At 44.1% G+C, this 23,514-nt stretch overlaps 1 protein-coding gene across 16 annotated transcripts in view; it reads right to left on the reverse strand.

Moving 5' to 3' along the window:
• The window catches only part of LOC132590604 (gephyrin), a 686,862-nt gene that overhangs the window by 210,004 nt on the left and 453,344 nt on the right, over nt 1–23,514 (reverse strand). For 8 of the 16 annotated variants that reach the window (XM_060263569.1, XM_060263559.1, XM_060263561.1 and 5 more), the window contains 2 exons: nt 16,190–16,462; nt 13,989–14,087 (listed from right to left, as the gene is read on the reverse strand). In XM_060263569.1, the coding sequence (XP_060119552.1) occupies nt 13,989–14,087; nt 16,190–16,462 (372 nt within the window). Of the gene's footprint in view, nt 1–13,988; nt 14,088–16,189; nt 16,463–18,719; nt 18,874–23,514 lie in introns of those variants that run through there. The other 8 variants (XM_060263562.1, XM_060263564.1, XM_060263570.1 and 5 more) reach the window with 2 other exon arrangements.

The following is a 23,514-nucleotide window of genomic DNA, read 5'->3' on the forward strand; positions in this document are numbered from 1 at the left end:
AAATAACATGCACATATTTGTTAACTAGTCCAAAATAGTGTACTGTAGCACATACACTTACATGACCTAACATTTGTCCAGTCTGATATTGCTGCACTGATATGGAACTATAGAGGTTAGCATAGAGAGAAATATAAAAAAACAGTAATGGCACAGGTATCTAAGACTAAGGTGGAGTTGAGATGATTAATAATAATAATAATAAATTTATTTTTGTATCCCACCCTCCCCCGCCAAAGGCAGGCTCAGGGCGGCTCACAGACATGGAACAACCATGATTTCAGTAAAATACAATCAATAGAATAAGACAAATTAAAATACAATTAAATTACAGTTGTAAATTAGGTTAAAATTAGATAAAACAGCTGTTATGTATTAATAATTAAGGTGCTACAATTCACATATATAAGATGGCTAAAAGTCAATTTAGCTGGGTTCTATCTTGAAAGCGAGCTGAAAGAGTGTGGTTTTGCAAGCCCTGCGGAACTGATTCAGGTCCCGCAGGGCTCGCACAACCTCTGGAAGTTGATTCCACCATCGGGGGGCCATTATTGAGAAGGCTTGCTCCCTCATTGTTTTCAGTCTAGCCTCTCTTGGTCCAGGGATTTTTAAAAGGTTTTGGGAACTGGATCTCAGTGCTCTCTGGGGAACATATGGGGAGAGGCGGTCCCTAAGGTAGGCAGGTCCTCTGCCATATAGGGCTTTAAAGGTAATAACCAGCACCTTATAGCAAACACGATACACAAAAGGCAGCCAGTGCAGCTCCCGCAGCCCAGGCTGCACGTGTTCCCACCGAGGTAGTCCCACTAACAGCCTGGCCGCCGCGTTCTGCACTAACTGCAGTTTTCGCGTTCGGTATAAGGGCAGCCCCATGTAGAGGGCATTACAGTAGTCTGGCCTCGAGGTGACCGTTGTGTGGATCACAGTTGCCAGGTTGCTACACTCCAAGAAGGGAGCCAACTGCCTCGCCCTCCTAAGGTGGAAAAAGGCGGATTTAGCAGTGGCAGCTATCTGGGCTTCCATTGACAAGGAAGACTCCAGTAGCACTCCCAAGCTCTTGACCCTGCGCACTGGTATCAGTGACGCACCGTCAAAGGCCGGTAGGGAGATCTCCCCTCCTGGCCCGTCACGACCTATGCAAAGGACCTCAGTCTTCGCTGGATTCAGCTTCAGCCCACTCAGCTTGAGCCAGTCAGCCACGGCTTGTAACGCCCGGTCCAGGTTTATAGGGACATCGCCAGTCCGGCCATCAATAGATAGAGCTGGGTGTCATCAGCGTACTGATGACAGCTCAGCCCATACCTCCGGGCAATCTGGGCAAGGGGGCGCATATAGATGTTAAACAACATCAGGGAGAGAACTGCCCCCTGAGGCACCCCACAATTAAGTGGGTGTCTCTGAGACAGCTCCCCTCCAATTGCCACCCTTTGTCCCCGACCTTCAAGGAAGGAGGAGAGCCACTGTAAGGCTAGCCCCCAAATTCCTGCGTCGGCGAGACGGCAGGTCAGCAGCCGACGATCGACCATATCGAACGCAGCCGATAGGTCTAGCAGCAGCAGTACCGCCAAGCCGCCTTGATCCAGATGTCACCGGAGGTCATCCATGAGGGCGACCAAGACTGTCTCCGTCCCATGGCCCGGGTGGAAGCCATACTGGCATGGGTCTAGGGTGGAAGCGTCATCCAGAAAATCCTGTAACTGCAACGCCACAGCCCTCTCAATAATTTTGCCCCAAAAGGGCAAGTTTGAGACCGGTCGGTAATGCGCCAATTCGGCCGGGTCTGATGTAGCCTTTTGCAGAGGGTGGACCACTGCCTCTTTCAGGGGTGTTGGAAAAAAGCCCTCTGAAAGAGATCTATTTATGATGTCCCGTATAGGACATCTTAGCTCCTCCTGGCAAGCCTTAATTAGCCAGGAGGGGCATGGGTCCAGATCGCAAGTTGTGGGTCGTGCAGTGCCAAGAATTCCGTCGACTTCCTCCAAGCTGAGCAGGTCGAAGCAGTCCAGGGTCAAATCAGAAGACACGCATTGGGCCTCGAGTTCACTTACTGTATCTAAATTGGCAGGGTAGTCGCAGCGGAGCGACTGGATCTTGTCTGCAAAAAACTTCGCAAAAGCCTCGCAGCCTATCTCCAACTCCTTAACGTTTGGATTGCCCTGTGGCAATATAGTGAAATTCTGAATTATCCTAAATAATTGAGCTGGGCGCGAATTTGCAGACGCAATCTTAGCCGCAAAGTATATTTTCTTTGCGGTCTTGATTGCCATCTCATAGGCATTACCATTACATTATTAACTTTTTGCATGAGGTACGATGACTAAAAATCCATTGCTTTAAATACCACCAAATAATAATAGTAGGAATGAAAAAAATCCTAGTGTACATGCCAGTATCAATGCATTTACCCAACTGCACCTCAAAAGGGAGAAATACTACTACTACTAATAAAGACACTTATTCTTGTATTTTACAATCTTTTTTGTAAGGAAAAAAAACATGAACTCAATTTGAATAAAACATATTAAAGCTTATAAGGACTTATGTAAACTTTAGTCCATGTATAAGTTTGCTATTTAGTGGTTCTTAACATCTGGTATACTATAACAACAAATAAAATTAAAATTCATGTTGACATACAATTCCCTCATATAATTACTAACATATAAATTTATTTTGACAATCATGTTAAACTACGATTAAACTATGATCAATCATGTTAAACTAGCAGCATTCATACATTATAATCAAAAACACACACACCACACAACACAAACAACTAATACATAGACATCATACTGTTAATTAATTTATAACTATATTACAACTAAGCTGAAATTCATTTTTTGATCTAAGTATTACTTAAAATGAATTAATATTGGGGATTATTATTTATACCTTAACCTCCTATACTTCCACACATCATTCAATCTCCTAAACAACCTAACACTCACTCATGCCATTATTTAGAATTAATATGTGATTAAACGCTCATGCACTCCCTTACAACGTACAAAGTACTTTACCACACTAACAATCACACCAACATACAGCCAAACAGACCATTGAACTCTATGCGTCTATGTTGAACTCTCCTACCCTAAGCAAAACATTAATAGGTTATTTAATATGAAAAAACAAATACCTCTCCATCCATCAAAACGTATTGATCAATACACAAGAACAAAATGAGTCTTAACAGCGAAAATCTTCTTACACATAGGTATACTCTTAAGGGTCGTTAGGTGCTGCCATTTCCATGAGAGTCTTTTCCTCCTCTTGAGTAACTTTCACATTCAGAGCTGCTAGCAGCGCTTTGCCAGTTAGACCGTCTGACGCTTGAAAAATAGATCCATTTTCATATACAATGATGTCAGAGGCGGGGTTTCATCAGAATTTGATTTTATTTTCAAAGAGTTTGCTGCAAACCAAGTTTAGCCAATGACGTTTAGGCAGGGTTTCTGGGGATAAATCAAGCAGCAATAACACACGCTTCCCATCAAAGAAAATCTTCCATCGTCTTGCCTCCCTCATAATGGTGTCTCGTTGTACTGATGAGATGAGCTGCACTAAGATGTCTCTGGGTCGCCCCCTACGTGCAGACGCCATAGATCCCACTCTGAAAGCATTTATAACTAACATCGCTACGTCTCCATGGGCGGGAAAAGTTTTTTTGAGCCAATTTTTTACAAAAATAAAAGTCGAGGCACTTTCTTCTGCCCCTTCATCAATCCCACGAATTTTAAAATGACATGATCTCCATCTGGCTTCTATTTGATTTATACGTTCTGTTAGGTGTTGTTCTGAGCTTTGAAGTGCCTTCACTTCATCTTGTAAGGTGAAAGCCAACTCCACAGCATTTTCTGCTGTTTTAGACGTTTCCTTGAGCTCCGCTGTTAGAGCATCAAGTTTTATATTGACTGGAGAGAGTAATTTAGACATAGAAGTGGTGAAAAAGTTGCACAGATCTTCTCTCAAATTTAAAAGATCCTGTTTTGTTAAGGGCGCCAAATCAGCCTCTGCATTGGCATTAGTATTACCATTTGAGTTAGGCGGGGGGAACTGATGCCAGGTGCCATATTGGCTTTGTTAGAGTTGCTGGGGCCCAAGCGATGAACTGTTTCTCTTGGTGAAAAAAAAGTCTTACCAACTCTGATGATTTAGCAGCTAACTTGGAAGAAGATCTCAATTTTCTTCTCATACTTTTTTCGCCGTTTGTAAGTGATTGCTTTGCGCTATAGCACGTATTTAGGGGAGAGTTGTTGGAGCCTCTCTAAAACACGTCCGCCATAGTGAAGCGACGCCCCGCTCCCCCAAGTTGGCAATCTTTATTCCCAGGACAGTAGTGGAATAAAATTTTCTTTCAAATGCGTCTAGTTTCCTACCCTCTTTGTCAAGGGGCGAGGAGATGGAGTGTTTGCCCTTTGATGATGAGGGCATACCATAGAATTGCGTTTGGGATGGAAGAATAGAAACTCTGCACCCTTCTCTTGTACCTGTTTGTAGCCAGTTTGGTGTAGTGGTTAAGTGTGCGGACTCTTATCTGGGAGAACCGGGTTTGATTCCCCACTCCTCCACTTGCAACTGCTAGAATGGCCTTGGGTCAGCCATAGCTCTGGCAGAGGTTGTCCTTGAAAGAGCAGCTGCTGTGAGAGCCCTCTCAGCCCCACCCACCTCACAGGGTGTCTGTTGTGGGGGGAGAAGATACGGGAGATTGTAAGCCGCTCTGAGTCTCTGATTCAGAGAGAAGGGCGGGGTATAAATCTGCAATTCTTCTTCTTCTTCTTCTTCTACCTTATATATATATGAGCCAGCCATTTAAAGGATACATCCGAAGATATTGTCTTGTCCAATGTGCCCTTCACAACATATTTGTGAGTGGGAGAGCAACTGCTGTGGAAACATCTTGTTGCAAATGTCGAAGACTAAGTCATACACCTCTGGTTGTGGTTGGGAGACTGACAAACCCAGGGAGGTGGCCATCCTTTTTATTAGGTCCCTGTAGGACTTCAGGTTCTCAGATGGAGAAATAGGAACATTCTCCATGACTGAAGTCAGAGCTGACAGGTCAGTGGGTGAGTGATCTGATTCACTGTTATCAGAGTTGGCTCCACCCATTCTTCGAGTGTTGTCAATGTCAGATGAGTCAGCATCAGAATGTTGACACCCTTTTTGGCTTGTGCGGATGAGATATCGGAGTGGAGGGTGCTGGATGTTTCAGCTTCAGTTTTGGTGGTGCATCCTGTTTGTGGGATTTGGGTGAGTGTCAGAAGGAGCACCAGTCCCATTCTGTCTGGACTCTCAGTGGTAGCCAAGAAAATGGCGAATGGTGGGGTCTGTAGATGTAGTTGAGCTGCTGATGGTCCGATGAAGGAAGTCCAGGTTGATCATGGTACCAAAAATAATGATCACCCTTGAAGTGATTGTGACAATATGGACTATGGAGTGGTTCTTTAGGATTGTTTTTGCCATGGTCAAAGTTGCTGGTGATCAAAGCCTGACACAGTTAGTACTGAGGAGATCTTACCCAGCTGGCTGATGCTGATTGGGAAGGGTGTTGGGATTGTTGCATGAGGTCAATCTAATCTATGTCTGAGTACAGAACATGCAATGATTGGATGCTTTGCAATAGTTGAGTCTGTACTGGGGAGTTCACCTGATGCAGTGATGCCAAGATTTTCTTTGGCATTGATGACAGAAGCATCAGATCTGGTAAGCCAACTGCAAGGGCTTGGTGTGTGCAAGCCAGAGAAGCCATGGATGAGCTTGGGGAAGGCTTGCACTTGGAGCAGTGTGACTTGTGCTCTTTAGTCGACTTATGCTCCTTATCCTTCTTTGGCTTTTTTGGTGGGGTAGAAGAGGATGAATTTGGCCCTGACGCCAATTTAGGAGCCGATGCTCTGGTAACAATGATTGATACTGCTGATGATGGTTTTGCTGGGGAGGTCAGGAAAAAGACAGGTTGCTTACCTGTAACTGTAGATCTTCGAGTGGTCATCTGTGCATTCACACTCATGGGATAGTGTGCCTGCGCCGATCCCTGCATCGGTATCTGAAAAGCCCGGGATTTTTTCGCGCTCGGCGCCAATGGGCATGCGCAGGCGTCCCAATGCGCATGCTCACCGGTGCCAGCGCGGGGATCCCGCCAGTTCCTTCCTGACCGCTGGAAGCTCCTTACTGGAGGGAGACCGTCAGCAGTGGGGAAGGAGGGCGGGTAGTGTGAATGCACAGATGACCACTCGAAGATCTACAGTTACAGGTAAGCAACCTGTCTATCTTCTTCGTGGTCTCTGTGCTTCACACTCATGGGAGACTAGCAAGCAAAGCATGCCTGGAGGCGGGAAGACGGTCAACCTGAAGAAACAGCTTGCAGCACCGCAGCTCCCAACCGAGTCCTCTGCTGAGCATGCACGTCCAGAGCGTAGTGCTTCATGAAGGCATGCGGAGAAGACCAGGTAGCCGCCTTGCAGACATCGGAAAGGGACACACCCTTCAGGAATGCCACCGACGTGGCCATCGCCCTTGTGGAGTGTCCACGAACAGGTCCAGGTAAAGGCTTCTTTGCCAACAAATAACAAAGTTTAATCGTCTCAGTAAGCCACTTGGAAAGTCTCTGAGATGAAATCTTGGACCCTAACTTAGGGGCAGAGTAGGAGACAAAAAGCTGATTGCCTTACGAAAACCCCGTGAACGATTCAAATAAAACAGGAGGGCACGCTTAACATCTAACGCGTGCAACCTACGTTCCTCATCCGAGGAAGGACTAGGGTAAAACGTGGGTAACCAAACTTCTAAGTTAAGGTGGAATTGGGAAACCACCTTGGGGAGAAAAGTGATGTCCGGAGCCAGGGAGACCCCTGATTCCCTAAAGGCAAGGTAGGGGTAGTCACAGCGCATCGCCGTGAGCTCCCCAGCACGACGTGCTGAGGTAATGGCAACCAAAAATGCAGTCTTCCAAGACAAAAGTTGTAAGGAACATGTTGCCATAGGTTCAAAGGGACGACGAGTCAACTTGTCCAGAACCAGAGTCAAGTCCCACAACTGTGGGGGGGATCTAGAAGGGGGGTGAAGGCGAAACAGTCCCTTCATGAACCTCTTGGAATGAGGGTGAGCGAAAACAGAGTAACCCTCTACTGAACCATGGAAAGCAGAGATAGCTGCCAAATAAACCTTGATGGAGGAGAATACCAGCCCCTCATCCACCAAGGATAAAAGAAACTCAAAAATTGCTGAAAGCCCAACAGAGTCAGGCGGCCTAGGAGAGGCAGCCACAAAGTTACTAAATTTCTTCCACTTCCTCTCGTAAGAGGCACGAGTGGAAGGCTTCCTACTGCTTTGGAGGACTTGCTGGACCCTGGTGGAAAAACCTAGTGGTTGATGAACCATGCTGTCAATTTCAGGTGAGGCACGTTGTGGTGGAGTACGTGCCCGCCCTGGGCCGACAACAGGTCCGGATCTGTCGGGAACTGGTAGAAGACCCCCTTCGACTGCTGGAGCAGGATCGAGAACCAGCTCTGACGGGGCCACCAAGGAGTCACCAGGATGCAACGTGGCTTCTCCTGCACTAACTTGTGGACTACCCTTGTCAGCAGAGGCAAGGGTGGGAACATGTAAAGGAACCAGCCCCCCCACTGAAGTAGGAGTCCGTCTCCCATCGAGGCTGGATCCGCACCTCCCCTGGCACAGAACAAGGGACACTTCTTGTTCTTCGCTGTGGCAAAGACATCTAGCTGTGGGTAACCCCAATGCTGGAACACCGGCTCCAGGAACCGCCATTGCAGTTCCCATTCGTGTGGGAAAGCTCCACCCCTGCTGAGAGAGTCCGCCTGTATGTTGAGGACTCCCGGCAGATGTGTTGCCTTCACAAAAACGTCCCACTGGAGGCACTCTGTCCAGAGATCCATTGCCAGCGAGCATAGCCTGCGGGACACTGTCCCCCCCCCCTGTCTGTTTATATAACACAGGGCAGTGGTGTTGTCCGTAAGCAGTGCCACAGTCCTCCCTGCTAACAGAGGACGGAAGGAACAAAGGGCAAAGTGAACCGCCAGCAGTTCCAGGTAATTGATATGGCACCGACTCAGCTGCGGTGGCCACTGACCCCCCACACATAGATCTTCCAGGTGAGCTCCCCACCCCCACATGGAAGCATCGGTAGCGATAGTCACAGTAGGGGTTGGTAGATGGAAGGGAGCCCCTTGGCAAATGTTGGTCTCCGATCCCCACCATTGCAGAGATTGGAGGGTCCCAGGAGGGATGGAGAACCTCTTTCGAGGCGAGTCTCTGAGGGGACGAAAATGACGTAAGAACCAAAGTTGCAGTCCTCTCATTCGCAGTCTTGCGAAACGTAGCACGCTTGTCGTCGCAGCCATCAGCCCCAGCATCCGCTGGAGCTGCTGAGCTGTGCCCCACTGCCGCCTTTGAAGAAGCTGTACTAGGCTGATGATGTCCCTTGCCCTCTGCAAAGGAAGGAATGCTCGGTGTTGATCTGTGTCCAACAGAGCCCCTATGAATTGAACTGTTCTTGAAGGAGTAAGATGGGATTTCTCCAGGTTGACCTGCAACCCCAGGGTATCGAGAAGACGCAGAGTGATGGCAATGTGCGTTGTTAAACTGTCCTTCGACTTCGCCACAAGAAGCCAGTCGTCGATGTATGGGAAGACAACGACTCCCTGAAGACGAAGATGGGCAGCCACCACACTCATCAGCTTCGTGAACACCCGAGGAGCGGTAGACAGTCCAAACGGCAGGGCCCTGAACTGGAAGTGCCGAGCACCCACTGCAAACCTTAGGAAACGCCTGAACGCAGGGTGAATGCTGACATGAAAGTAGGCATCCTTGAGGTCCAGGGTCGCCATCCAGTCTCCCTGATTGATGAGAGGCAGGATAGTTTGCAGGGTAGCCATTCTGAACTTCTGGTACAGAATGAATTTGTTCCGACTCCGAAGGTCCATGATAGGCCTCAGGCCCCCGTCCCGTTTGGGGACCAGGAAGTAGTGGGAGTAGAAGCCTCCTGTCCTGGCCTCTGGTGGAATTACCTCTATGGCTTGTTTCTGAAGGAGTTTGTTCACCTCCGCCAGCAGAGGTGGGGAGGGGGGAGTGGTAACTACCACGGACTGGTTTGGGGTCTGAACAAACTCTATTTTGGAGCCCTCTTTTACGATGGACAGAGCCCACCTGTCTGTGGAGATCAACTCCCAGGCAGGCAGGAAAGGGCATAGGTGGATGGAAGAGCCAACAGTGGGAGCGATGACGCGTGCTTGCAGGAAGTCAAACCCCCTGCTTCTGGGGACGAGCCCCCTTAGACTTGTTGGAAGGTTGGGCCCCGTAACGGTTCCTGCCGTTACCAGAGTAGGAGGGTCGTTCAGGCTGTATAGGTCGAGGACGCCATTGCTCGGGGGAGAACCTTTGGTAGGGCTTCTTGGTCCAGGGCTTAGGCCACTGCTTGGATCTGGAAGCCTTGGGAGTAGATTGGACGCCCAAATTTTTAGAAGTCTTGACACTCTTGTCGAACTCTTGCAACGCCGTGTCAGTTGTGGTGCTGAAGAGCCCGTCACCCTCAAAAGGCAGGTCTTCAATGAAGGTTTTTGTATCTTGGTGGAGTGCCGTAGACCTGAGCCAGGAGTGTCGCCGAATGCAGACTGCAGAGGTGAGTTGCTTGGCTGAAGCCTCCACCATATGTTTCGCTGCAGCCAGTTGTTGTCTGGCCACAGCGAGACCTTCTTTCTGGAGCTTGGTTGCAGCAGCCCTCTTATCTTCACTTAGAGAAGAAAGGAACGGGGAAAGTTGTTCCCACACGGCATATTGGTACCTAGCCATGCAGGCGGCATAGTTAGATACCTTGATGCCGAGTGCCCCCGCTGAATAGACCTTGCGGCCCATTCCGTCAATCTTCCTCCCTTCTTTGTCAAGCGGAGAGGAGTGGACCTTCCTGGCCTTTGAGGAAGAGGAGACTACCACCGAGTTAGGCCGTGGGTGGGTGAATAAAAATTCAGCCCCTGTCTCCTGGACCCTGTACATATGGTCCAGCCGTTTGGATGATACAGGAGTCGAGGAAGGCTTACTCCAAGGTTCCTTGACAACTTGAAGGATCACCTTGGTGACCGGCAGGGCGACCGCAGTGGACGTGTTCTTCTGCATGATATCGAACACATTGTCGTCCACTACGGGTTCTGGCTGGGTCACAGGCAGTCTGAGGGTGGCAGCAATGCGTTTCACTAGGTCCCCATAAGACTTCAGATCCTCCGAAGGCGAAATCGGAAGATCCTCAGCCGTCTGGGAGACCGGTGAAGGTTCTAAGTCTTGGGCTTCATTGTCCGACTCCGATGACGAGGAGTCTTGATGGACGGAGTGCTCCGAGAGAATCGGGGTCGACTCTCGCGGTGGAAGCTGGACCGGCGGTGGTCTTCGTACAGTTTCGACCGGGACTAACTGTCGATCCGGGGGGACCGACACCGACGCCTTCCGGGATCGGTGCGATACCCTCGACATGGAGGAGAATTCCGATGCTCGCTCCCAGTCCTGGCAGTCCTCAGGGTACCAATGACAGGATTCGTAGCGGGAGTAAGGAGGTTGCCACCTGCGTTGCTCCCATGGTGGTATTGGGAAGCGTTGAGGTGCATAGAATTGTTCCGGCTCACGCCTGTCTCGGGGCCTGAATGGGACCGGTGGGACTATCGGTGCCGACGCCTCCACCTCCGAGGTCGATCCGCTGGCCGACCGTCGACGGGACCCGGAAGATGACGAGCGTTGAGTCAGGTCGATCTCCGGTTCCTGCTCCGACGCCGACAGACGCTGCTGAATCACAGGGCTTCGGCGTGGAGAGGCCATGATCTTCTTCGGCGGTTGAGGGATCGCCGATGCCGGTGCGCTGACCAACGGGGAAGGAGTGCAGGGTCGCTTCCGCTTCTCCTTTGATTTCGCCTTCTTAGGAGCTCGGGTCCCCGAGTCCTCTCGGCGCTTCTTAGCGGGCGTATCCACCGAGCCCTCGCGGGAACGTTTTGTGGAGCCACGCTCTTCCGGCAGTTCGGTCAAAGTCAGTGTCGGAGCAGCATCGGCCGATGCAAGCTCCTGTGCTGGGGTGTCGGTCGATTTCGGTACCGAAGACTCCATCTGTCGATGAGGCCGAAGCGCCGATTCCGTTAACGCCGCCGATAATCGATCCACACGATTTTTTCTGGTCTGCTTCGAGAAGCTGAGACAGTGCAAGCAAGTCTCTACTCGGTGCGCTTCTCCCAGGCACAGCAGGCACAGGGAATGGCCGTCCGGAGGGGCGATCTTCTTCCCACAAGCACGGCAGCGCTTGAAAAACCCCCAGCGACTTTCCATAGAAAGAAGCCGCACGCAAAATTACTCAGAGTGGTCTGAGAAAAGCGGGGGAAAGCGAGGGCGAAATACCCCAAGGGGCAGTCCGCCAGACAAACAAAGAACGCTTTTTTTTTTTTTACTAACACTAACTAAACTATCAAACTACTAACTAACTAACTAGGAACAATAAACGGGCTAAGAACGAGAAAAAAGGCAAAGCCAAGAATTCTCACCGACCGGGGAAACAGAAAGGTAAACCTCTCAGCGCAGCAGTCAGAAAGGAACTGGCGGGATCCCCACACTGGCGCCGGTGAGCATGCGCATTGGGACGCCTGCGCATGCCCATTGGCGCCGAGCGCGAAAAAATCCCGGGCTTTTCAGATACCGATGCGGGGATCGGCGCAGGCGCACTATCCCATGAGTGTGAAGCACAGAGACCACGAAGAAGATCCAAACTCGATGAGGCAGAGCCCTTTGTGGAGGATTTGGTGCCCTTTTTCAGAGGTGTCAGTGCTGATTAAGAAGTGCAGCTTGGAGGTGTGCTGCACTTTTTTCCGGGCTTGTTTACTGAATTTTTGGCAGTGCACGGAAATATTGGTACGCTTCCCCCAAACACAGGAGGCACAGCGAGCGTCCATCCGTGGGAGAGTGTTTATTCCTGCATTGCAGGCAGTGTTTGAAGAACCCCCACATAAGCCAGGAGGCCTTGAGGCAGCTGGGGTGGGGGGTTGGAATGGCAAACCCAGTCCCCTGAGATGACTAATTCACATTGTTGGTTTTATTTTGCAGAATCTGGAGAATGAAGCAAGAAACAAGCAAAGAATGATAAAAAAACAAAGAGAAAAAAGGAGGAAAGAGGTTCACTGACTAGAGAGCGAAGTCCTGTAAATGTGGCAGTCAGAAGAGAATTGGCGGGATCTTGGTGCCCTGCCCTCCGAGTGTGAATGGTGGACTTCCTGGGCATGGTTGGGTGATTGGGCACAAAAATCCCTCTGTTGAAGCTTTAGAGGTACCCACAAAAAATAAAAAAGGCCCAGCAGGGATTCACTTGCATATTAGGCCACAACCCCTGACATCACCATTGAAAATGGAGACAGAGATTCTCTATCTAAGTCGCAGCGGCCCGGGAAGGGTGATCCCTCTACCAGCCTTTGATGGGGCACCATTGATGCCAGTGTCAAGGGTTAAGAACTTGGGAGTGCTTCTGGAGTCCTCCTTGACTATGGAGGCCCAAGTAGCAGCCACTGCCAGAGCTGCTTTTTTTCACCGGTGAACACGGCAGTTGATCCCCTACCTTGAGTGTGGAGACTTAGCAATTGTGATCCATGCCTTGGTCACCTCAAGAATTGATTACTGTAACGCTCTCTACATGGGGCTGCCCTTAACGCAGATTCAGAAGCTGCAGTTGGTGCAGAATGCTGCAGTCAGGCTACTAATAGGGCTTCCCTGTCAGGAGCACATTCAGCCTGTGCTGAGAGTGTTGTACTGGCTGCCTGTTGCATACCAAATCTGTTTCAAGATCCTGGTATTAACCTTCAAAGCCCTATATGGCCTAGGACCTACCTATCTGCGGGACCACCTTGCCCCACATGTTCCCCAGAGAGCACTGCAATCAAGCTCTCAAAATCTTTTGGCTGTTCCTGGGCTAAAAGAGGCTAGGCTTAATTCTATCAGAGCAAGAGCCTTCTCGGTTGCAATCCCAATACTTTGGAACACCCTCCCAGAAGCCATCAGAGCCCTGCAGGATTTATTGCAGTTCCGCAGGGCCTGCAAGACTGAACTGTTTCTCATGGCATATAACTTCTAATGGGAGAGGGCTGCCACCACATCTGGATCTATCACACTTTAGTACTAACTGACTAGGATCTGTGTGTGTGAGAAAGAAAATATTACACGATCCACCTGAAGTAGCACCACTGTCATTTATCTGATTGTTTTATTTTTTATTGATTTAATATTGCTTTTGTTTACTGTCTATTTTATGCTGTTAGCCGTCTTGAGTCTGTATAGAATGGGCAGGATATAAATACAATTTATGTAAATAAACATAAATAAATAGTTTCACACAGGGCTTTTTTTGTAGAAAAAACCCAGCAGGAATTCATTTGCATATTATGCCACGCTCCCTGACACCAAGCCAGTCAGAACTGTGTTCCTGCTCAAAAAAAGCCCTGGAGGTACCGATTGGAGTTGGTGCAGGCACCATAGATCTCAAGGATATGATACACAGAGGCTACAAAGAAGATCTATTATTCAGTATGACAAGAAAATCTGATGCCTGACCTAAGTGGCAATGTCCATATTTTCTTTAAACTACAGAGCATGGCAAATTTAAGAAGGGAACTGACACAAAAGTAGTATTTAGATTTCATTCTGTGAGTGAAACAAAGCCGAATGACTAGAACTGAACATGAGAGATAGTAAATGACAAAAACTAGAAAAATGACAGCGATGGATGATCAATAGCAGCCTCTACCAGAAATATTTGCAGCCCAGATGCAGCCACCAAGTCTCCTTAGTATTAACCACAGAGTGCATGAAATAGGAAGTTAAGACTTCTTTGCTAGAGACTAATATTATATATTGGTGGGAATAAAATGAACAGCTCCTTCTTACACACAGAGAGGAGACAGGAAAAATATCTGCAGATATTAGTAATTAAAAACCCTCCGGTAGGTGTGTCTTACCGGTTCTCCTGCTGCGTGATGGGAATAACGGATGATACCAGGGATGGGATGTTCACCTTTTGCCATGATAGCAGCATAACTGGTGTAGGATGGATGCTTCTAATGTACAATACATAACAACTATGAATACAGTGACAGGAAAACATGATACTAAACAAGCAAAATGAACAGAGGGAACAGGAGTAAAAACAAGTGAAATATACAAATGCAAGATGCATAGGAGTTTAGACGAGCTCAATTAGTTTATATCTCAGGTATTTTCTGCTTTTAATGTTTACTGCTTGTACCTTTCCAGGACAGCAAATACTCAATATAGAACTTTGTGAACTTAGTAAAAATCCAACTTTCCATTGATAATAAATGACTAACTGCATTATGTTTGCAAACATCTGATAATGCTTTTAAAGAGGATTGTTGTAAACATGATGAAAATACTGTATAGAGATGGTTTGGAATGTTGATTTTGGTTGTTTAGTCCATAAAAAAGCAAGTGCTAGAGGGGTTGGGCTATTGTGAAATTATATCCCATGGCTCAGACACTTTGACCTCTAGAAGTGGTCCAAGGTTCAGCTATGGTTTGACAGGACTCAGACTGTCAAAGCTTGGCTCAAACTATGCATTGCTGGTATTCCAATTTGACACACAGAATCACAGAGTTGGAAGGGGCCATTCAGGCCATCTAGTCCAACCCCCTGCTCAATGCAGGATCAGCCTACAGCATCCCTGACAAGTGTATGTTCAGCCACTGCTTAAAGACTGTAAGTGAGGAGGACCTCACTACCTCCCTAGGTAGCTGATTCCACTCTTACTGTAAAAAGGTTTTCCTAATATCCAGCCAGTACCCTACTGCCCTTAATTTAAACCCATTATTGCAAGTCCTATCTTCTCGAGCTAACAGGAACAGCTTCCTGCCCTCCTCTAAGTGACAGCCTTTCAAATGTTTCAAGAGAGCAATCATGTTCCCTCTCAACCTCCTTTTTTCCAGACTGAACATTCCCAAGTCCCTCAGCCTTTTCTCATAGGGCTTGGTCTCCAGAGTCCAGACCTGTGATTACTTGTGTTGTTCTCCTCTGCACCTGCTCCATTCTGTCTACATCCTTCTTGAAGTGAGGCCTCTAGAACTCCACACCGTACTCCAGGTGTGGCCTGACCAATGCAGTGTACAGTAGGACTATGACATCTTGCTATCTGGACATTATGCCACACTTGCTACAGCTAAGATCATATTAGTGTTTTGGTGCTGCATCACACTGGCTGCTCATATTTGATTTATGGCCCACCCATACCCAAAGATCTTGTTCACACATACTGCTACCCAGAAGTGTATCCCCCCTCCAGAATATATGTTCCTCATTTTTGTTACCCAGATGTAGAAATCAGCACTTATCCTTGTTAAATTGGATCTTGTTTACATCTGCCCACTTTTCCAGCATGTTCAAATCTCACTGAATCCTATTTCTGTCTTCTGGTGTGTTTGCTGCTCCTCTCAATTTGGTGTCACCTGCAAATTTATTGAGTACCCCTTCCACACCCTTATCCAGAATATTTATAAAAATATGCACACCTCCCTCCATTCAGATGAAATGCCAAAAAGTTCCCTTTCCACCTAACTATCCTAGAGTCCAGTCCACAGTACTCTAGTTTACCCAACAGACATCATGGGGAACCCTGTCAAAAGCTTTACTGAAATCCACACAGGGTATTTAATTCAGAGCTTCATTCTTCTTACAGACATAGCACGATAGATACCAATGAAACTAATCCAACTCCCACTAATATTTTGTCATGCAACCTGGACTTCATGAAAAAGTTGGGTCCAACTGCGTACCTTTCTACAGCTGCACAGGTAATGCCTCCCTCCCTTTGTCCAGCTTCTCAACTTTCCCACAAAACAAATTCTCAGCATAAAAATGAGAGCCTTGGGAACAATGGTATTAGAAAATAATTATATTATTTTAGAGTTATCACTTTATAGGATGGTTATGTAGGATGGTGGTTAATTTCTGGGGTGGTTTAAACTGCTGTAAATAAAAAATGAAAGGGAAACTGAAAGTTAAAATTATTTGATTAAACATTAAGATAGGCTTTCCTTATTGCCATAGCACTACATTTAAAAAACATAAATGTATGCCTGAAAGGCTAAAGGAAAGTACCTGAGATAGAAACCAATGTGCCTCTTTGGCAAATGACCCCCAACTCACCTTAGCTGCAATGGCTGCAGCAGTTATATGTGAAGAGGAACTATCCTCTGTTGAAGCAACTCCACTATCTTTTTTCTCTTCCTCCTCTTCCTCACACTGTACACCTTTGTCTTCTGTCTGCTTGTGTGGGCTGATGGTTGGAGGAGGAGAAAGAGGTGGTGGTGGTGAAGGTAGATCCTCAAGTTCATCATGCACCTCTTTTACTTTTACAATGGCATCTCGCAAAAGGTCAATGGCATGAGGTAGGGCTGGCAGTATAAACTGAAAGCATTCCTGTGCACAATGAAAAAAATGACAATGAAGACTTACCTATAGGACACAGTAGTTATAGAACAGTTAAACTTACTCAAGGTGTCTAGAGATGTGAATTAGCATGATGATCTTATGTACACTTTATAGACTTTTTGAATATATTAATACTGCAGCTTAATTTTTCTATTCAGCTTTAACATATCCACATCATAGTCCCATACTAGAGCTTTCACTTTATGCAGTTTTGTCCTTGTAGACAAAACTATATTCTGTAGTTTGAAAACAATTCGAATAGAAATTTTAGACAAAGGAACTGTTGCAAAAAGTGTTTATATATACTAGTTAAATATTAACAACTTCATTTGACTATAGAATATAGTACATTGTGTTCAATTTGAAAATATTATTAAAATTAATTTTGTTCCTTTTTCATCTCCTAATAGGAAAGATACTAAGCTTTTCCCATAACAAGTTCAACTTTGTACTCCTTAGTTCACAATGCCTTTTTTGTTTAGGTCTTCTACCCCATTTGCACTTAGAATAATGTGTCCTTATATATCCTAAGATCACATTCTGTCTTTTCAACATACTTTTTCTGCATCTTAAAATGATGTTTAGAATAAAAACAAGAACTTTTGAATGAGCTCCATCCCCCTTGCCGCCCTGTAATATGTTGCCATTATATATTGTCTAGTTGAGAAATAGATCTCCAAGGTTTCATGTAGAGTTTCTTCTCATTCCTACTAGGTTAGGATCTTTTAAGAACTGAAGATGCAGGGGGCTGTACCTGAGATGCTATATATGCAACTGTGGCTCCCTCCTAATGTGTGTGTGGAAACATTATCAGATTGTGACCATAATTATGAAGTAAAATTCACCTGTCAGTTTACTCCTACAGAAGAGTCTTTGGCTTCTACCCAGCATCACAGCACATCTGTCTGAGTTTTCTATTTCTTGGAGGCGGGAGTACTGGAAGAATACTGTAAATTGTCCTTCTTTCTCTCTTGTCAGAATTTGGGGGGGGGGGGGGGGTGTTGCACATAGGCTTAAGTACATCTGAAGTACTGGAGCAGGGACATTCAAAACGTATACCTGTCCATTGATGTTCCCCTTAATGCCTGAGGTTCTTGCAAAGAAAAGCTGGAGTAGGTGGGCTTTCAGGCAGGCCTGATCAAGCAAAACACACCTCCTTTTCTAATGTTTTTAAACATGAGTGCAAGCTCAACACTAACAAAGATCAGTTATGACTTTGTTATGGTTAAGAACTCCTGATTATATATTTACCAAAAACCTATCTATTTAACTTTTCAGGTAGCTAACACCAGATTTTTAAAATGTAATGCAACAATAAAACCAAATCATATACATATATGAAACAAAAGTGAAAGCAGTAGCAGAATTCAGCAGTAGATGACAATGGCAGGAAAAATGATTTCAAATGATCTCCCAACAAAAGCCTGGAACATGGCCTACAAAGACAATCTCAGAAAACAGGCAGGAAGATTTAAATAAGTAAATTTGTCTTTCAGATACTCTGGATTGATTGTGTATTCTTGCTTTATAGGCTGAACACAAACTGGTGGATTACAGAGATTCTAGTTTTAAAAATAAAAATCATACAAGACTGGAGCCAGATTTCTCCTTAGTCAAAACAATGAAGGGTAGGTTCTCAAGAAAAAAACTTAAAAAAAAGCCCTTTAGACACTAACCATAGCCCAATTTATTTACATTAATCAGCTCAATATTTCTACACATGCCATTTACCTATTTAAATTATTTATTTTGCCAACTTAGTTTGGACCCAGTTTAGAATTTCACTGTTTGCTGTCTTCACAGAAAAATTCTGGTCCCCCAAAAATGAGTCAATTTTTTAAAAGTGTTAATTGTGACAATGTCAGGGCAATAGCTAGTTTTTCTGTTCCTTTGCTGCTGCTCTCATATCAGATTCAGTAAGTCATTAGGTAGAATTAAAAAGAAAAGAAAACCCCACCCTTCTTGAACTCTGAAAAATGTCTCCCAATGACCTGGTAACTGAATATGTGAAAAATATGGGATACTTCATGTTAGGTCTTGTGGCACAGAGATCTGCCTCAGTGTTTCCATTATTGAAATACTGTAGCTAGATGATTTTTTCTTTAGAGCCCAATGCTTGCTTACTGAATCTGACCAGTTGAGAGTATCTAGCACAAACTGGTATTGCATGTCATGTGAGTGGCACTGGAAGTCTGATTTTGAAATTTGTTTAGCCTTCCTAAAAACATGAGAGAAATTGATTCACCTTGATTATGTAGTATTTTGTCATCATGCTGTCTGTAGCCAACTGAACCATCTTCCCCTTCAGGACAGGGGCTACAGAAATAAGCACTCTTGATGGTTCAATTAGTTGATGTCCAATCCTTCAATCCTTCCTCCTGTTTCCATACAACATATGCACACCAACATCATAGGGATGTATCTGTGGTTAGACCAAGAGGTATCCTATTAGAAAGCTGCCTGAACTCACAGCATAGTTTGTCCAACAGGAGTGTCTCTTCCCTCCACTCTTTTTGTCTGTCCTAAAGTATCTTTAATAGAACCTATTCTGATTATATCTAAATGTACCAATGCTATTATTTATTCTTGGAGAAGCTCCCTGATCTCCTAAACTGGTAAATATTCTTAATGTTCACTGCACAGCCTGTAGAGAGTAGAGTTTATTTTGTAGTAATCTTTGGTTACCATTTCCTGAAGGGAGATAATGTCACTGAAGACATCTCACACACTATTAGCAGATCTTGAATTCATTTTTGGTTTCCGGAGTCATTGCTAGCATGCATAGATATGTCATAGACTCCATATGCAGTAGTCTGAAATACATAGGCTGTTGCTGACTGTTCTATCCTACCTATGGATGAAAACACTTTGGATCTCTGGGAAGACTGAGATGTAGAAGTACCTGTAATCTGAACTTGATTTATTTTTTTTAAGAAATAATCTGTCTGAGAGCTGAATAGTTCTATTCCTTCAAACAGAAGACATTGAACTTTTCTCAGCCAGCAGCCCTGTGAAATGGAACCATGCATGTCTTAGAAAAATACCCTGAAAATACAGTAGTGCCATACTGCCAGCCACATGTCCAACCATATTAATTTCCTCTTTTAGACAATTTTCTATCCACTCATTGAAGAACCTTAGCTGATGGTTGCTTATCACTAGGGTCAAGGCAAATATATATTCTCAAAGAAAAAATTGATATGTGTCAGTAATTGTTTAGAAATTGGGTGTTAGAATTGAAGAATATTTTTCCAAACAATTCCATTTTATATACATTAATGAGTGATGAGTATGGGGTATGTTTGTTTGCCTCATGATACCTTCCCTCCACTAGCAAACAGACAATATATACACACACACTATATATGCTAATCTTATTGAGTCCTTACATCTGTATTCTCACCAAGAAGGGCCATCCTCCTCTTTGTTTTATTGTATTTCTTATTTGGAATTGTAGATTGCAATAATAATTGTAACATAATGCAGTGAATAATAGAATGTAATGTAATTTGGAATGGTAGACTGGAATGTATTTTATTTTATTTGTTGGATTGCTATCCTGCACTTCCCACAAGCAGGTTCAGGGCAGGTAAAAACAGAGATGAATAAATATTAAAAACCAATTAACATAGTAAAATCTTTAAAACAATTAAAACAATTTCAACTACTTAAAGATGGTGAAACATAGATAACATTATAACATAACCCCATAAGCTGGAGCAGATGGTCACAATGAGACTTATATCAGTACTCCATGGGCAGGTGGATGGGTTTTTCTGCAAGTAGGCCAAAAAACTGAGTGTCCACTGCCTCAACCAAAGGCCTGGTGGAACAAGTCTGTTTTATATGCCCTGAAGAACTGCAATAAGTTCCATAGGGCCTTGACCTCTAGTGGGAGCATGTTTCACTTGGTAGGGACCAGGGCAGAAAAGGCCCTGGTGCAACTGAAGCTAAGTGGACATCCTCTGGGTCAGGGATAACCAGCAGATGTTGATCAACAGAGTGAAAGGCTTTCTGGGGAATATATGGGAAGAGATGGTCCCTTAGGTATGCTGGTCTCAGGCCACTCTTTTTCTGGTCTGGTGAGTTAACAATGCACAACCAATCACTCCACCTTAAAGAAAAGGATGTTGTTAGTTACATCCATGCTTCAGAGGAGACAGATGGAGCATCACAACAGGGTCTCAGTTAATTACTCTTAGTATTCCACAATGAAGGGTACATTTACACATCCCTAACTGTAATGTATTTATTTGCTTCACTATGCCCCCCCACCCTGAATTAAATCCAAACAAATGGTGACCATATAAACTTAGCTTGTTATACCTGTTTCGTCTTTGCATTTATTAAACATTGCCATTATACTGTTTGCTAATTTGCTGCTCACCATCTACTTATATGCAGGGCTTTTTTTGAGCGGGAATGCACAAGAACGCAGTTCTGGCTGGCTTGGTGTCAGGGATGTGATCTAATATGCAAATGAGTCCTTGCTGGGCTTTTTCTACAAAAAAAGGCCTGCCTATATGTATAGACTGGCATTTCAAGGTATCTGAAGAAGTGTGCATACACACAAAAGCTTACACCTTGAATAAAACATTGTTAGTCTCAAAAGTGCCACTAAACTTGAATTTTGTTCAACAGACACACAAATAAAACTATACAATCCTCCTGTCGAAGCTTGTGATCTCTGTCTTATAGTGACTGCTGTCAATGCTTGTTTCATTATTGTACCTCCACATTGAGGTCTAAAACAGTGAATATCTCTTTCTCATAGTCACACCAGTAAAAATAACTTTGATCCTTCCAAAACATTTTTCATTTCCAAGTTGGGCTCCAACATATCGGAAGGTCTTTCATTGTTCTGGTGGTTTGTCTTAGTTTGCCTGAATGACAATCACCTTTGACCTCCCTTCACAATCTCGGTTTTAAACAATTTATTAATAACATATGGTTACAATATTTAATTATATCCTTTCTATCTCTAACCCATATGATATTTTCAATCCCCCCTCCCTCCATTACTAGACTTCCCCCGAAGTTATATATTTAAATTCAATTATAAAGGTACCCCTAGCCAATTGGAGTTCAATGTCTTTCTCTTCCCATTCATACTAAAAAATTGTCCAATGTCTTTTTACGTTCCACTCTTGCTCTATATATCCTTTCAATTTCTTCCACTCATTTTTAAACACGTCTAAATCAAAATCTCTTAAAGTTCTTGTTACCTTATCCATCTCACTCCACGATAAAACTTTCACAATCCAATCCCATTTCTCTGGTATTTTTTCTTGCTTCCACAACTGCGCATACTGTGTCTTAGCAGCTGAGAGCAAATACCAAATTAAAGTCCTATCTTCTTTAGGAAATTTTTCTATTTGTAATCCTAGCAGAAATGTCTCTGCCACTTTCTTGAAATCACAACCCAAAATTTTAGAAATTTCTTGTTGATACATCTGCCAAAACTTTTTCGCTTTTTTACATGTCCACCACATATGAAAAAAAGAACCCTCATGGTTTTTACATTTCCAACATCTATCCGACATCTTTTTTACTCATCTTTGCCAATTTTTTCAGAGTCATATACCACCTATACATCATCTTAAAACAGTTCTACTTAATATTTTGACATGTTGATATCTTCATCGAGTTCTTCCAAAGGTACTCCCAAGTATCCATTTGAATTTCTCTGTTTACATTGATTGCCCATTTGACCATTTGAGATTTTACTACTTCTTCTTCAGTAGACCATTTCAATAATAATTTATATACTTTCGATATTAATTTTTCATTGTCTCCAAGCAAAACCCTTTCCAGTTCTGTTTGCTCACGTCTAATTCCATCCGACTTAATATCGTTTTCCATCAAACTTTTTATTTGTTGCATTTGAAACCAGTCATATTTGTTATTTAGCTCTTCTGCAGACTTTAATTCAACTTTATCACCTTGAATCTTTAGCAGCTGATTGTATGACATCGCTCTTTCTTCATCAGATTCAGCTGTTATTTTATTACTTCTGCTGGCACTATCCAGAGCGGCTTCCTCTCATCACCATATTTCTTATATTTTATCCAAGTATTTAGCAAACTATTTCTAATATAGTGGTGAGAAAAAAAACCATCCATCTTATTTTTCCCATAGTACAAATACGTGTGCCAGCCGAATTTATTCCCATGAGCTTCTAACCATAAAAGTTTTTTATCTAACAGCATTATCCAATCTTTAATCCATGTCAAGCAAACTGCATCATGATACAATCTTAAGTCCGGAAGCTGAAAACCACCTCTTTCTTTGGCATCTGTTAAAATCTTCATCTTAATCCTTGGTTTCTTTCCGGCCCATACAAAATCAGAAATCTTCCTTTGCCATTTATTGAATTGTTTGCTATCTTTCACAATCCGGATAGTTTGGAACAAATACATTATTCTTGGCAAGATATTCATCTTAATTGCAGCAATCCTGCCCAGCAAAGACAAGTTAAGTCTATTCCATTTCATCAAGTCTTTGTCCATCTTGCACCATAACTTTTCATAATTATTTTAAAACAAATCAATATTCTTCATAATTATTTCTAAGCCAAGATATTTAACTTTAGAAGTAACTTCACATCCCGTCAAAGTCTGCAATTCTTTCTGTCTATTTGGTTGCATATTTTTACATAAAAATTTCGACTTCTCTTTGTTTATGTATAGTCCTGCTATCTCTCCATATTCTTTTATCTTGGCTAATAGCAACGGTGTCACTTGGATTGGAGTCTCTATTATGAACACAATATCATCTGCAAATGCTTTATATTTATAAGAGAATCCTCTGATTTTTAATCCTTCTATTTCTTTGTCATTTTGTATTTGTTGTAATAAAATTTCAAGAGTCATTATAAACAACAATGGTGATAGCGGACATCCTTGTCTTGTACCTTTGCTTACCTTCAATTCTTTTGTGAGATCTGCATTTCCACACAATTTTGCTTGTTGTTCCGTGTATATTCCTTTCGTCATTCTTACAAAATGTTCCCCTAAGTTAATTTTTTCCATTACTGCAAA

Source organism: Heteronotia binoei, unplaced genomic scaffold (assembly GCF_032191835.1).
Source record: "Heteronotia binoei isolate CCM8104 ecotype False Entrance Well unplaced genomic scaffold, APGP_CSIRO_Hbin_v1 ptg000334l, whole genome shotgun sequence".
Taxonomy (NCBI): Eukaryota; Metazoa; Chordata; class Lepidosauria; order Squamata; family Gekkonidae; genus Heteronotia; species Heteronotia binoei.